This window comes from Crotalus tigris, unplaced genomic scaffold (assembly GCF_016545835.1).
Source record: "Crotalus tigris isolate CLP2741 ecotype Arizona unplaced genomic scaffold, ASM1654583v1 scf7180000017625.6296891, whole genome shotgun sequence".
Lineage (NCBI taxonomy): Eukaryota > Metazoa > Chordata > Lepidosauria > Squamata > Viperidae > Crotalus > Crotalus tigris.
Window position 1 is genome coordinate 6,148,844 of NW_024096520.1, and position 16,810 is coordinate 6,165,653.

The 16,810-nt window shown below is 38.9% G+C and overlaps 1 protein-coding gene across 5 annotated transcripts in view; it reads left to right on the forward strand.

Annotated features, from left to right (window-relative positions):
- The window catches only part of ITPR1 (inositol 1,4,5-trisphosphate receptor type 1), a 253,455-nt gene that overhangs the window by 157,712 nt on the left and 78,933 nt on the right, over positions 1-16,810 (forward strand). For 4 of the 5 annotated variants that reach the window (XM_039334139.1, XM_039334135.1, XM_039334136.1 and 1 more), the window contains exons 37-38: positions 452-563; positions 8,930-8,962. In XM_039334139.1, the coding sequence (XP_039190073.1) occupies positions 452-563; positions 8,930-8,962 (145 nt within the window). The remainder of the gene's footprint in view (positions 1-451; positions 564-8,929; positions 8,963-16,810) is intronic. The other variant, XM_039334138.1, reaches the window with a different exon arrangement.

The following is a 16,810-nucleotide window of genomic DNA, read 5'->3' on the forward strand; positions in this document are numbered from 1 at the left end:
GAGGTTTTCGCGGGTATTTGTATGTAGGTCTTTGGTTGTTCGGGTTTTCTCCCACGTAAAATTGGAAGTGTCTTGGCGACGTTTCGACGAAGTCCCATTAGTCATCTTCAGGCTGGTGCTTTCAGCTTCGTGCCTCGTGCCTCACACTGCTGCTCGAGGCACGAAGCTGAAAGCACCAGCCTGAGATGACGAATGGGACTTCGTCGAAACGTCGCCAAGACACTTCCAATTTTACGTGGGAGAAAACCCGAACAACCAAAGACCTACATATATATGTATGTATGTATATATGAAAAAAACCTATGCTTTGAAGGGAAACAAATGACAATATGATTGTCTTTTAGACAATTGGTTGTTTCTTTCACTTTTAATGCAAGCACCTACAAATGCTTTCCTAATTGAGCAGACATTCTAGTACTGAAACAAACTGTGATCAATTGGTTGTTTTCAGGTTAATAAAACATACTAAACAGCTGCTGGAAGAGAATGAGGAGAAACTTTGTATTAAAGTATTACAGACACTCAGGGAAATGATGACCAAAGATAGAGGCTATGGAGAGAAGGTACTTTGATTTATAGTCTACTGTTTTGTCTTTAATTCTGTCTTTATTTATTTATTTATTTATTTATTTATTTATTTATTAACAGAGTAGTTGAAGAAATGGCAGTATAGATTCTCTATATATGTTGCATTTATTTTTTTAAGGTCTAAAACAATGGCATATACAAACTGAATTGCGGTTATTTCCAGTTTATTTTAATAGGACAAGGGACTCCCAAATTCTGCAGCATCTCTTTTTTCTTCACCATTGAGTGTAATGGATTATATATTGCTTAAGTAGATTATATATTGTTTATTTGGAGTGGCGTGGTGACTTAAAGATGAAGAAAACTCTCAGAAGATTGAGATTTCAACCCTAGGCAGTGACAGATGTTTCTCTATCAAGGCACAAAGAGAAAATATCTGCTATGAAGTCCATAGAGGGTCAGGAAGGGCCTCCTGCCAATAAACTCTCAGCTCCATTCAGTTGCCCCAACTCCACCCCGATAAAAGGGATTACAGGGTCATAAAATGAAACAAAAAAAAAAAGATTAAGTCATTTTTAATCACTTTGTTAACAGACAATATTATATAGTTAATACAGAAAAGAAATCCTATTCTTTGAGGGCTGTGGTCTAGGCATTTTTTGTCTTCAAAATTTGATTTCTAGTTCATTCCATAAACAAATTTTGAAGAAACAGAAATATGCAACCACTAACCCTCTGGACATCTGTATTTACAAATGAGTTGGGCCTTCTGGAAGTTGAGGTTCAACAAAATCTGGAGGATTATAGATTCCTCATCTCTGTATTCATTCAATTGTAGATAATCTAATTTCATGCTGATGCTTAGGAACCTGGCATTCCAAAATGGATTCTTTTTACTTACAGATATAAAACATGTCTTATATGTACCTTATGGATATGTAAGCCTAGGGCAGTGGTTCTCAACCTTCCTAATGCTGCGACCCTTTAATACAGTTCCTCATGTTGTGGTGACCCCCATCCAGCTGGCCGGGGGGGTATCAAAAACTTGACCAAAAAAAAAAAGGAAAAAAATGGGAAAGTATAGGTAGTCCTCGACTTACAACAATTCACTTAGTGATTGTTTGAAGTTACAACAGCACTGAAAAAGCGAATTATGATCATTTTTCACACTTATGATGGTTGCAGCATCCCCAGGATCATGTGATTTACATTCAGATGCTTGACAACTGATTCATACTTATGATGTTCACAGTGTCCCAGGGTCACGTGATCAATGGCCAGGGGCATGGCCAGATGATCACTCAGGTTGCAGAGTGCCTGTGGGGGGGAATCTGTGGGTCTCTAGGATGGGACTGGGGTGGGTGCCTGCCTTCCCTCCCTTCTCTTCCCTTGTCCCTTCCTTCCTTTTTTTCTTCCTTTCCTTCACCTCCCTCTTAGTCTCTTCCTCCTTCCTTCACTCTCCCATTGACCCTTTCTTCTTTTCTTCCTTTCCTTCACCTCCCTTAGTCTCTTCCGCCTTCCCTCCCTCTTTCCCATTGTCCCTTCCTTCTTTCCTTCCTTTCCTTCACCTCTTTCTTAATCTCTTCCTCCTTCCCTCCCTCTTTCCCATTGTCCCTTCCTTCCTTCTTTCCTTCCTTTCCTTCATCTCCCTTAGTCTCTCCCTCCTTCCCTCCCTCTTTCCCATTGTCCCTTCCTTCTTTCCTTCCTTTCCTTCACCTCCTTCTTAGTCTCTTCCTCCTTCCCTCCCTCTTTCCCATTGTCCCTTCCTTCCTTCTTTCCTTCCTTTCCTTCACCTCCCTTAGTCTCTTCCTCCTTCCCTCCCTCTTTCCTATTGTCCCTTCCTTCTTTCCTTCACCTCCCTCTTAGTCCCTCCCTTCCTTCCCTCCTTCCTTCCCTCTTTGTCCCTTCCTTCCTTCCCTCCCTTCCATTGTTCCTTCCTTCCTTCCCTCTCTCATTGTCCCTTACTTCCCTCCCTCTTCGTCCCTTCCTTCCTCCCCCCCTCCATGCCCAGGAAGGGACAAGGGGAGGGGGACAGGCTGCCAGAGGCAGAGGAGAGCTCAGCCCAGCTCACTTGCTCAGCTTTGCCAGAAAACTTGCCGCTTGTTAAGTGAGCAGAAGCCCCAGGATCAGCGCCAGGCTACAGCTGATTTGCTCTTCTGCTAAATTAGCAGCGGCATATTTTCTAGCAAAACTCGAGCAAGTTTGCTGGGCAGGAGCCAAGGAGAGCTGCTACAGCTGACCTGCTTCTTGGCTGCTCTGCAGAAGCGCGGATCAGCTGTAGAGGTTCACCCCGATCCTGGACAAAAGGAAAGGAAGGAAGGACGGAAGGGACAAAGGGAAAGAGGGAGGGAAGGAGGGACAAAGAGAGAGGCAAAGGAAAGGAAGCAAGGAAGGGACAAGGGGAGAGAGGGAGGGAAGGAGGGACAAAGAGGGAGGTGAAGGAAAGGAAGGAAGAAAGGAAGGAAGGAAGGGACAATGGAAAGGGGGAAGGAGGAAGAGACCAAGAGGGAGGGAAGGAAAGGAAGTTCCAGCCAGCAGAGGCTTGGCAGCCCGGCTGCCGAGGAACAGAAGAGCGCAAAGCCAAGGAGAAGAAGGTGGCGGTTTCCTCCCAAAGGGGGTCCTTTTCTCCACCCCTTCCCTGGGTTTGTGGGGAATTTCTCGTCACCAATGCTGACAGGTGCTCCTTCAAGCCCGCCACGAGCTTTCTCGCCCCCCACTTTCGTGAGGATTGTGGCACCCTTGAGAAGCTGATCATGCTTTGAAGCTTAGGAGAGGAGGAGGAGTCCCTTCCTCCTTCCCTCCCTCTCTCCCTGTCATGCCCTGGCGGGTTCGCCATGAACGGGCGAAGGAGGAGACGAGAACGGGGGGTGGCAAAGGACACCGGCGGCCGGCGCCAGACCTCCCAGCTGACAAGCGCAAGTTCAGGGGTCGCCAGCTGATCGGCGCAGGAGTTGGGTGCTGCAGTGGCCTTCCCTTCGGTGACCTGCCTGCATGAGAAGTCAATCCGGTTGCTGCACAATGAGTCTCTGGGGAGGGCAGGGCCTTGCTCTGCGCCTGCGCTCTTCATGCACCCCCTGCAGGGCACATTTGGTAGAATTGGTGCAGACTGCCACCAAGCAGCATATTTTCCACAAACAAGTGAGGTGGAGTGGAGGGGGGGAGGGAGAGAAGGCGATTGACAAGCCCTGCCTAAGACCATCGGAAATATGTGTTTTCTGATGGTCTTAGGCGACCCCTGTGAAAGGCTCGTGCGACCCCCTAAAGGTTCGCGACCCACAGGTTGAGAACCGCTGACCTAGGGGGTTAGCAAATTTATTCCAGTACAGGTTTGTATAAGAAGTTTAGGCAGTTATAAAATCACCAGCATAAATGAAAGATGACCTTTTAAATTACCAAAATTCTTCACTGGCTGAGATTTTAAAAAAATTGAGGTAGAAAATTTTCCTATCAACTCTGAGCAACTCCCAGAACTAGCCCTGCCACACATTCTCCCACCTACTTTCCTATATTGTTAAGCAGCATGCATGTGCAGAAAGAAAGGGGTCTTGCTTCTGTCCTTCCTCCATTATTGCCTCGGACAACTAAGCTAGGAAATGTAAACAACTGGATTATATTTCCCATGACATCCTAACATGCTGCTGCTATGAAAGAAGAGAAACAGAAAGAAAAATAAAGCAAAACTATCAAGACCTCTCCTGTGTTTATTGCTGATGGTTTAATTGCTGAAAAAAAGATTGGATGGGCTTTATGGACACAGTAAAGACAGATGAGAGTATTTACTGAGCCTCAAAATTTAGGGCTCATCATATGTAGCTTGCAATAATGGAAGATAATAGATGTTCCATATTTAGAATCTCTAGCAAAAAAAAAAAATCTAGCAAAAGAGCAAGCGACAAAATGTTTTCTAATAAATCTTAATTATTAATCTTAATCTGTTAAATTGAAAAGGGTGTAAACTACAACGTTATTTGCAGAAAGTAGCAAAATGGGGTGATTTGGTAAATGTTTTTTCTCTAAACACATGAATTTGATAATCCCAAACACACTGAAGGGAAGTTGCTATGAAAATCTGTAAATCTGTTCTAAGGCACTGAGAAGCAAAAGGCAAACCACAGATTTCATTGCTCATTGAGATCTAAATGCATTTTAGGATCTCTGAAGCAACCCAGAGCAGCTGTGTGTATATTAGGAAGCTATCTAAATGAGCTGCTTTTAGTTTTTTGGGAAAGGGCATTTATAAATTTCACCCATTTTATAAACAGTTGTCTGGATGATGTCTAGTTTAATCAGCTGCCTAAGATTGAGCCAATGCCCAATATTTGAATGCATTTCCTTAAAAGTTCCCAGCAGAAGAGAAGCACAAGATCAGTTAGGGAGGGACAGAAGTTTTCTTTTATATTTATTTGTCTAGTTCTGAGGTGTATTGTGACTGTGATCACCATAAATGCCAGACTTTAGCTTGAAGAGAGCATAGATGTGGCTCAATGTAAGAACTTATTCAGTAGCTGCACCTTTCCTGAACCTTAGCCATGCTCAAATGAAGGCAGGCATCTATGCAGATGGCCCTTTTCTTCTAAGTCAGGGGTGTCAAACTGCCGGCCCCCGGGCCGGTTTCATCATACCGGAGCTGCGCCCACCCCATTGCCGGCAATGGCAAAAAAGCTCCAATACGTTGTGTGACGTCACGTGATGTCGCGAGTTTGACATGTCTATTCTAAGCTATCCCACCTGAAAAACAGACTTGTATATGTGTAGCCGGATGCTTCACTAGGAACTCCTGATAACCCTGAAGCTTCAAAGTTACAAGGAGAATAGCTTGAAGCCCATGAAATTACTATGGAAAACCTCTAAGAAAAGAAGCTAATAAGCAGAAATGTTCATAGGAGATTGGGAGGGGGTTGTCAAAATGAAGAAGACAATGATACTTGACATGAAAAGTAACATGGCAGTTTCACATTAACAACAGTTCAATCTACCTACATTCTTTGTAGGAAGAAAATTGTGTGGCTAATCTACTAAATTGTGTGGCTCTTTGAATTTATTAAAGACATGTTTATTTCACATAATTATTTGGATAAAAAGTTATTCTAATACAGTGGTTCTCAACCTTTTTAATGTCGCGACCCCCAACCGGTCGTAAGTCGAGGACTACTCAACCAGTTGTAAGTTGAAGACTACTCAACTGGTGCAGCACCGTTTGCAGAATGGGACTTTTGGCGGGCTCAGCAGGGCAGAGACAGCCTGGACAATTCCTATTGGCTTTGGAGAGCCAATAGAATTAGACTCTATTCAAGAGAGTCTATTCTATTGGCTTTCAAAAGCCAATAGAATAAAAGGGAGTAGCACAGCTAAGGAAAAAGGGGGGGGGAATGGCGGACTGTGTTGTTTGGCGACCCCCGTGAAATGGTCGTTCGACCCCAAATGGGGTCCCGACCCACAGGTTGAGAACCACTGTTCTAATAGTTTTTAGTGGAAGAAAAAAGTTGAAATAGCGAAGATTCTAAACATTATAATTTATAGCTTAAAGATCTTTGTGATCTTTTGTTTTCGGAATTCCTTATAAATCTGTTAGGTCAATAGGAACTATAATATAGTTTGTATTAACTCAAACTTAATGTATTAAATATATTAAAAACAGTCATGGGACGATTATTTTAAATTTAAATCTGATATATTGGAAAAGTTACTTAAATGGACTAGTTATCGTAAATAAATTAGAAATAGTACAGCAAATGAGGTATAGAATTGTGAACATTATCAAACCAGGAGAAAGCTCGGAAGCATCTGTTTGTATAATAGAGCAGGACAGGTAGCACAGAAAGACTTGTAGATCAGTGGTTCTCAACCTGTGGGCCGGGACCCTATTTGGGGTCGAATGACCATTTCACGGGGGTTGGCAAACAATGCAGTCCGCCATTTTTTCCCCCTTTTCCTTAGCTGTGCTACTCCCTTTTATTCTATTGGCTTTTGAAAGCCAACAGAATAGACTCTCTTGAATAGAGTCTAATTCTATTGGCTTTCAAAAGCCAATAGGAATTGTCCAGGCTGTCTCTGCCCTGCTGAGCCCGCCAAAAGTCCCATTCTGCAAACAGTGCTGCACCAATTGAGTAGTCCTCAACTTACGACCGGTTGAGTAGTCCTCGACTTACAACCGGTTGGGGGTTGCGGCATTAAAAAGGTTGAGAACCACTGTTGTAGATGAAGAAAATTGACTTGTAAATGTATTGGTGCTCTAGCAAAAGTAGCACTTTGAGCTAAAGGTAGAAACAAAGCCTTCTAACAGTTGATAAAACATAGGAAATCCTGATTTACCCATTAGCTATTTACCACATCAATTTATTGTATGGCGATATAATTCTTTTTCAGCCACTTCAGAAAAAGGTTGAGTTAAATCAGTGTTTCTCAACCTTGACTATTTTAAGGCATGTGGACTTCAACTCCCAGAATTCCACAGCCAGCAATGCTGGCTGTGGAATTCTGGGAGTTGAAGTCCACATGCCTTAAAATTGTCAAGGTTGAGAAACACTGAGTTAAATAGCTTGCTCCAGTTTTATGGTTTTGTGATACATATAGATGTATTTTCTTTTTATAAAAACAATGTCAGTGTAGGAACAGCTTTAACTTTCTTTCTGTTTCTTAACCCTGAGAAAATGATAGTAAAAGTCTGTAACAAAGAAGCTCAGCTTAAGTCTCTTCCCTGTTAAAAGTTACACTGCGAAGAGTACTAACTTTATGATGCTGGATTGAAGTATATTCTACAACAGGGGTGTCAAACTGACGGCCCGTGGGCCGGTTGCATCATGTGGAGGCCACGCCCACCCCAGCTCCAGCCATGCGAAAAAAGTCATGACACGTCATGTGACGCGGCGAGTTTGACACCCATGTTCTACAACAAAGATTTAACAAATGGTACTCGCTTGATTTCTGCTTGAGCTAAAGCACAAGCAGTTTGCCCAAGTAAACTGATCAGTGGACCCTTTAAAACAAGTTTATTGAATTTGGATTTTGGTGTTTTTGCTGATTGTGATTTGTTTTTATATCAAGGAAAAACAACATTTCCCTAGGTACCTGGAAACTTCAACTGCAGTTTTATTCTGAATATACAGATGAAGTTAAATTGTTATGTTTGTTATACATAGAAGTTTCAGGAGTTGCAATGTACTGAATCAAGCCAATCTGTTTGAAGTAAGGAAGGATTATGCCCTGGGATTCTCAGAAAGGTGGATTGATTATATTAATTTTTAATATAGAGTTTACAGACTATCAAGTGGCCATGGGTTATTATTAGGACAGGGGTAGGCAACCTTGGCTCTTTTATGATTTGTGGACTTCAACTCCCAGAATTCCTGAGCCAGAATGGTCCACGAGTCATAAAAGAGCCAAGGTTGCCTACCCCTGGATTAGGAGAATGTTTCCAGCATCTACTTTGTCTAATAATATTAAAACTACATGTTTTGGGTTAGAATATTGGATTTTTTTTCATGGAACATACAAATGGTACCACAAAATATCCAATCCCAAGACACCTAGTTTTATATTATTAGGCATAGTGGATGCTGAAAGCATCCTCCTAATACAGGTAATCCTTGACTTACTACCACAATTGAGTCCAAATTTCTGTTATTAAGTGAGACATTTGTTAAGTGGGTTTTGCCCCATTTTACAACCTTTCTTGCCACGGTTGTTAAGTGAATCATCGCATTTGATAAGTTAGTTGCCCGGTGTCTAAGTGAATCTGGCTTCCCCGTTGACTTTGCTCGTCAGAAGGTTGCAAAAGGTGATCACATGACCTTGGCACCCAGCAACAGTCGTAAGTGTGAACCAGTTGCCAAGCATCTGAATTTTGATCACATGATCATGGGGATGCTCCAAAGGTCGCAACTGTGAAAAACGGTCATAAGTCAGTCACTAAATGAACTGTTGTAAGTCGAGGACTACCTGTAAACTGTAGCTACTTGATAGTTTGTAGATTAACCATATTAAAAAAATATTATAATCAGATGCATTTTATTGTCACACTGAAAAGTTTACATGTCTTTTTTATATGAAAAGGTGTATGAAAGAACAAAGAATAATAATGCTTGATGATATAGAGATGTAAAATAGGGATGTACAGCCATATTTTTTCAAGACACTGTTAATTAGGTTTCTCCACATCTGATAAAGGATCCTATGCACAATCCTGCTAACCTAGGCTAGTATGTCAAATGCCATATTTATATCTAGTGTTATATTTAGAAGAGAAAATGAGGGGTTTTTTTTAAATAAACAATCTTACAAAAGAACTGGGTTGAAAGAGTGGAAATTATGATTCTTGGCGTTTATAGTAACTGATTATTTGCCATTTCTCTTTTCATTAATATTTATTTTCTTTTTGTCTCCCTCTTGTTTTTATTTTTAGCTGATTGCACTTGGTGAATTGGAAAATGCTGAGGTTTTGAATTTCTTACTTTATTGTTTCTTTAGTTTTCCGTGGTGATATCCTGAAGTCAGTAGCCATGTAGCATGTCATGCTGTCTTGTCAGTGTTTATGTATTGTGGTTCTCATATTTGTGCTAGCGATGTAGTGGAGTGCAACTTGTCATACCACAAATTATTTAATTTTAATTGTGTATTTTTTTTCCTCCAAAAGTATTGTCTGAACATATTCTTTGGATTCAGTCGTGTTGTATTCTTTCAAATGGTAGACAGCTGAATGGGTAACTCTCCTCTGCAGTATAATGAAGATGCTTAAACATTTCACATACTGTTTTATAAGAATTCTTTGAATTTAGAAATGTTAATGTGCAAATATGAGTTTAATTTCTATAAGTCGGCAGATAAAAGTCTGCTATAATCTAAAGTGGTTTCTTCTAACTGAACATATGATCCTAAGACATATATGGGAAAATGTATACTTTCTTTGAACTTTGCAATCTGATAATAGGGAGTATGTACTTTCTAACAGAGAGGTAGAAGTGCGTGATTTGCATGTTTTCTTTCTATGGCCCATTGATCATCTCAAGTTAGCCTTTCCTTTGCTCTGCTGGGTTTTCTACCGTCAAAATTCGACTCATAGTTTATAGCCATCATTATCATATGATCAGATGCTGCTCCATAAAGATGTTAGTATCAGAGATTTTGGATTATTTTTTTTGTGTATTACAAATATTGTAGAAAAGAGCATAAATTAGGTGGAGGAGTTGGTCAACTACTTCAGTACTTTGTTTTATTTTACTGAATTTTGTCAACTAAAAAAATGGGCATGAATTCTCTTTTAAAAATGTTGTTTTATTGTTTCAAAGTAATTTAAAGCAAACTCATTCAGCTTCAGGGTGTTGAAAAGCACACTATATTCCAAATTTGTGAACATATACATGGAATTTAGGCTGCTTATTTTACTTAGATTTTCTGTCAGATAAATGCTTTCACACATCCTGACTGTCTTTGCATTAAATCAGGATTGAGATCAAGCTCAGTTTAGAGTGTAGCCCTTGATTACTCAGTGAAAACTTTGTTGGCTGATTTCAGTGGAAGGATTCCGTGCTAGCGGCAGGTGTGTTTATAAATATAGGAAATGAACACTATCTGTTTATTAAAAGTGTCTTCTGGCAGAAGTTTGCATTCCCTGAAACTTTTCTGAGGAAGCACAGTGTTTCTTTTTCCACAAGTCAACTTACAAACTCATGGCACAAAAAAATAAATACCCCTTGAAATTCATATTCTGTATCCAATGAATTTCTGCTATTGAGGAAGAATAAGAAAATTACAGCTCTTCCAGAGGAAAAATATGCTTGTGATTGTGATGCGTGTTTCTGGAAAAGTTGTGTTTCTTCAAGAGGAATTAAAGATAAAGTGGGCTTTTTGTAATCATTTAGTTAAAAATGGCACTTTAAAAGTAAATGCATACTGAAATGCTCTGGATAAATAAATTATTCAACCAAATTGGTGTGTGAGAGAAAACAAAAAACTGAAATACAGTAACTCTTTTTAAAAAAAAAAAACACAACAGGGCAGAAATATTTAATTTCATCCTTAGAAATGTACAAGATATATAATACAGCTCAAACACAGCTCCCACAAAAGGTGTTGAGTTTTATTCATCTGAATGTTTCAAGAATTCTTGAAGGTACCAAAAAAAGTATTAAATAAGATACTGTATCTCTCAGTCTCCCACACAAACTAACTTAGTAGGGGATGTTTGGGAATTACTTGTTCTTCCAAACAAGAAACTTATAACGCTTTCAGAAAGAGAAAAGGAAAACTTATTAACCTTTCTCTCCTTCATAACCGGCCTCTTTACTCATGTACGGATTTTTTTAAAACTTACTATGTTCAGTAGTATTGTGGTCTTGAATTAGATTGCATAGCTGCAGCGTTAAGCACATCACCTTAAAAGCACAACTATGATAGAGTCATCATTGCCCTAATCATGCATTTATTCAAGGTAGCCTGTTCTTACTTGTTTGTTTGTTTGTTTATAAAAGTAGCATTCATCACATACTAGTTCACCGTTAACGCTTCACTATTAAGTTTTGCCAGAAGGGGGCAATCTAATGATGCTGAAGAAACTGAGAGATGTCCTACTTAGCTTTTCCTCCTTCCCTTCCTCCTACCTTACTTTGCAGTGAACTACTCTGTTGGACATCTGCCAGCGTTCAGGCAGCAGTTACATAAGAGGCAGCTTTTTTTTTTTTTTCCTGGAATTCAGGCTCTCTGCTGATGTGTGACCTTCAGCAATAATTGCCAATAGAATGTGGTGGAGCTGTTTACGGTTCAGTCCAGACTGTGGCTGTCAGTATTCCCAGACTCCACTGGCAGATCCTGCATCTGAGTGGATGTTAATTCTTTTTTTATAAATAAATAAATGGCTAGTACAAGCTACAGAAGCATAGAAAGAGCTGTGTCCAAAGCTTTAATATCCCTTTAGTGCATATGCACAAACCTACTTATCAGAAGGATTTCTCTCCTCCCCCCCCCCTTGCATCCATGTCAGTTAAGATAGCATTAAGTAAAGGAAACAGGAGGAAATATTTAAGAGAAATGTTTTAGGATAAAATATACCCAGGTTGATTTGTAGTGAAAACAGCGTATTACACCACAGACATTATTAGCCTTTTCTGCTATCATCATCGGCAGACAAGTAAAGTTCCCCTGTTACTGCTTGCCTATAAACTATTGTCCCCTTGTACCTTCTCTTTTCTGGAAAGAGAAGGAAAACTCTCACAGAGCAGAAGGTGTAAGGTGGCGTTTTTGCTGCCTGGTAATTTTTTCTGCAGTTCTTTCACAGAGGGGAGCTTTTTATTCCTTGCTCCCTGAATGAATGGGAAAGAAAAAGAAATGCACATCAGACTGAAACGAATAGTTTCTTTGTATATTTTTCTCCATTTCTGACAGGCACACTGAGTCTTAACATGTGAATTTAATAAAAAAAAAAACAAAGTTTGCGAAGCACAGTAGTATTCACCAACGATGAAAGACACACAGTGATTGCCCAGTTATTTTCCAGTCTCAAGTGAAGCAGCTAGTTTTAGATGTGAATTTTCTTAAGGCCTTAGAGGCTGCATCTCTAATGATTTGTGAAAAAAGGTGTAATTCATCTCTTTTAACTTGACTTTTAAACCCTTTTGTTGCTTTAACTGTATAGTTATTATACCCCACCATACAATAGGAAGGCAGAAAGGCAATACAGAGATATTAGTAACAGGATGTCTCAGAATAAAAAGTTGGGTAAGTCCTAGATAAGTTGCAACCTTGCCGGGTACCAACACTTTAAGGAAGCTGGCGACAGCCACAAAGTGGGCATGAGAATAACTCCAGGTGTGCTATTCAAATTACATTGCTTTAAGAATATACTGTTTTCATTTTAAAGGTCACTCTAAATTAAAGAAGAATGAATCTTGTATTTGTACAGCCAGGTCCCAGTAAAACAAATGCATTGGTACACGGATTGAAGGTGAAAAATTGAGCGAGATTTAGTCAGATGAATTTTTAAACATTTTCCAATCCATATATTTTAGCAGTTCTCAAACTATGAGTTGAGAATCCCCTGGAGGAAGTCTTGCAAATTTGCAGACAGTTCTAGTTTTGTTTAAAAGCTAGTTGGACTGAAAAAAGCGGCAATCCAGAAATATTCAGGTCTTTCCTCTTTATTTTGCCCATGCAAATCCCCAATGGACAGTTGTGAGACCACAAAAATAGATAATTAGTGATTGCAGATTAATATTATTTATTTATTAGAAGAAAGTGATACTTTTTTTTCCCAACCTCAGTGAAAGCATTAGTTTTAGTTCTGGGGTATGTCGTACAAGGATATGCATCATTTTAGGGATCACAGTTACAAAAAATTTGAGAATCCTTGAGAAAGCAACTTCACAAGCTATAAGCTTAATAACTTATACTATTAAATTGCTGGTCAGTATTTCATTCTTTCTTTTTCAGTTGCTCTTGCAGAATGGAAAATCCTTGTCTGAATATTGCAAAAAGTTGAAAAACCACAATGTAAACTCATCATTAAAAAATGAAAATAAACAGCTGTAAACATTATAATACAATGGTGTCAACCCACATTGGGCAATATCATCTCTCAAAAGCTCTGTAGTATAACTCTTTTGGCAGCTTTTTGGAAGGATGGCAAAGTTAGTTCCAGCATAATCTCCGGATGAAGACTGTTCCATTAATTAGGGGATATTTGTAGTTGTATTTAAATAGTGGGAAATTCTTACATTTCTTTTTCTCATACAACTGCAGAGGGAATGGGGTTAAAAACAGCTTTATTTAAAACTCTGTATTTTAGCAAATCAATCCATACTTATAGTTTATATTTTAGCCTGGATGCTTTCTTAATCATTGTTTTAACCATTTGCTAATATGGAACAGTTGCCTACACTTGGCTACTGCAGACAGAACAAGTTGGTCCTTAACTTTGATAAATCAAAAATTTTAGTTTTTGCTAAAAGACCCAGCCAATACTCCTGGAAAATAGAAGGACATAGTTTGGAACAGGTTAGAACATTTAGATACCTTGGGGTGGTTTTCCACTCGCAAGGGACATGGAAGGCACACCTGGATCACACATTGCAAGCAGTCAATAGGTCCTTAAATGCAATCAAAAATTACTTTTACACAGGCGGAGGTCAATTAGTACCTGCTGCCTTAAAACTTTTCGAGGCCAAAACATTGGTGCAAATTCTATATGGGGCACAAACAGGAATCCTTGCAAAGAAAAACTTGCTGGAAACCATACAAACTAAGTTCCTGCGAGCTATCTTAGCTGCACCCAAAGGAACCCCAAATGCCCAATTAAGAATTGAGACAGGCATGCCCCAAATCCAGGTAAGAGCCTGGAAGATGATGATCATTCACTGGCTTAAAATTCATTTCTTTCCAGAGGGATTGTCCCCGTTAGTGCTGACTGACAACTTTCCTTCCCCCTGGAAGCAGGCGATAGATCATAAACTGGGCTCTTATGGGCTCTCTTCGATATTCTTAGTGTCCCTAGGCTTTGACCAAGCAAAGCAAGTAATATCCAATAGAATAAAGGACATGGAGTTCCAAGAAGAACTAAATAGATTGCCTTGCCACAGTAGGGATAGAATCAAACAGGGTGTGTGGGAATCGGCAAGATATTTGAATAATCTGACCTTTCCAAAACAAAGAATAGCTTTTTTCAGAGCCAGATTTAACATTCTTCCCTCAGCACTCCTACAGGGCAGGTGTAAGAGAACACCAATAGCAGAACAGGTATGTATATGTGGTAAAGGAGAAGTCGAAGATATCTCACATGTTTTATTGTACTGTGAGTTATACCGAGTTTATAGGACAGCGTATATTTTCCCTTTATTAGAGAGATTGCCAGGGAGGGCAGACAATTTTTATGTAGGCTTTCTCCGCCAAGACTCAAACCCTTCTATCACGCATGCAGTGGCAAAATACTGTGTTGCGGCAATGTCCACAAGAAAAAAATTGGTTACAGATTTATAGTTGTCAACTTGTGCCAATTTTTGGGAGATATCTCTAATAATGTTTGGAACATTATATTTACTCACACATTAATCGGCTATCCACTCACATAAATTAGGGAGTGACCCTAACATTTTGAGAACATGTAATTTCTTAACAGGGATGTTATTATTTACTATTAATAATGGTACTATTATTATGGATCATCGCACAGTCAGCCAGATGTTCAGACTGGATTTGGCATTTTGTCTACCTATCGAGTCCTTACCCAGGACCTGGGATAGGCAGATGTGGATGTTTGATGGTATTACAGGTATCGTCGCAGGATGGAAGCAGTTCCTAATAAGGCCGCCTTTGCAATTGACTAATAGCAAATTTGTCAATGCCAATGGTGTTCAAGTGGTGCTCCAGTTGTTTTGGGATTGCGCCCAAGGAGCCTATGACTATTGGTACTACCCTTGCTTGCTTTGGCCACAGTCTTTCTATTTCTATTTGTAGGTCTTTGTATTTTGTTATCTTCTCCAGTTCTTTCTCTTCTATTCTGCTATCTCCAGGCACTGCCACGTCCACTATCCAGACTTTTTTGTCATTATTATTATTATTATTTAATATATTGTAAAAAGTGATGGCTATTTCTGGTCTACAACCATAATAAAGTTTATTATTATAGATGAAGTTTAAAGTTTAAAGGAACAGTTGCCTTTCCTAAAGGCTTCTCATCTATATATGTATCTGTGAATTCTGTTACTGGGCCAAGAGCCTTTCAACACATAGCAGAGCCAAAAGCCTCTGCAGGATAAAATTATGTGTAATTTTTCTAAATATATTATGAATCAAAAGACTGTTCTCTAATTTAAAACATGTAAATTAAAACTTAAAGTCAGTTAACATAGTGTTGTTTTTAGGGTGTTTAGCTCTCATGTGAGCCCATGCTACTGAAGAAGTTGATAAGATAGATAAAAAATTATCTCCAGTAACTTCAAGAAAGCTCTACAAACCATATTGGCTTGACTGAAAGAACTGAAATGAATAATATATATATAAATGGAAACTTTATACATATATTGATTTTATATGTGTAAATTTAAACCTAATACTACTACCTTTGTAAAAGAACTTATTTTTATCTGAAATTGTGATGAAGAGAGAGTCTATCAAATACATTCAGGCTGCCTTTTGTTCAGTAAAGGCTACATTGAGGATCTCCTAAATCAGGATGGGTGATATGTTTGAGATGTTGTTGAACTCCCAGAATCCCTTATTAGCACTTATAATAGCAATAGCACTTAGACTTGCATACTGCTTTATAGTGCTTTACAGCCTTTTCTAAGCAGTTTACAACAATCCTTGTCCTCATTTTACCGAACTTAGAAGGATAGAAGGCTGAGTCAACCTGGAGCCAGTCAGGCTCAAACTCTTGGCAGTGGGCAGAGTTAGCCTGCAATACTGTATTCTAACCAGTGCGCCACCATGGGTCTTATTATTATTGCCCATTCTGACTATTCAGCCATTCTGACTGAACCATTGGAAATTGTTTTCTATGTCTATCTTAATTGACTGGAAGGAGCGGGAGAAGCTACCCAGGTTGAACTAAATCACTTTTAAGCAATTAAACATGTTTAGTTTTTTTCAGAAATAAAAAGTTAAGAGTACCATTAAAGATAATATTTGTAGCTCAGGGTTGAACTGTGGGTGCTTGGTGCTCTCCGAGCTTGGTTATTTTCTTGCAGGAATTTCATTATACATTACCCTTTCATTACATTTCAGTGTACTGATGATGTTACCTAGTTTGATAGTAAAATGTCCGCAAGAAAACTATCAAGCTCAGAGAGCATCAAAGACTTCAAGGTTAAGAGGAACATGAACAATTACTTAAGGAGCAACTAATAAAGACAAAGTTAAGATTAATTCAGGAGCACCAAATAACAAGTAATAAAGAGGAAATTATATGTAAAAATGCACAGCAAAGGACAGATTAATAAAATGGGGTCTGGGGAGGTTGTCTAATAGTTATCTTTACATTTGTCATTCTGAATGTAATAAACAATATTATGATATTTTTATTTAATTTCTGAGCCTTAAAAGAGCTGCTAGGATCTTTTTATCAGACTTTTATTTGCAAATTAATTTTATGTTAATTTTTATTTATGCTTTTTAAAAATTAATTTGTACTTTCTAATTTAATTCTCAGTTGTACTGAATACTAAATTGAAAGAAAGGTGGGAATAATAAATAAATAAATAAATAAATAAATAAATAAATACATTCTTCTATATTTGGTGGAGCTTATGTCAGGATGTGTGCATAGACTGCATTTCTAAATAGTTTTACACTGTGTTTT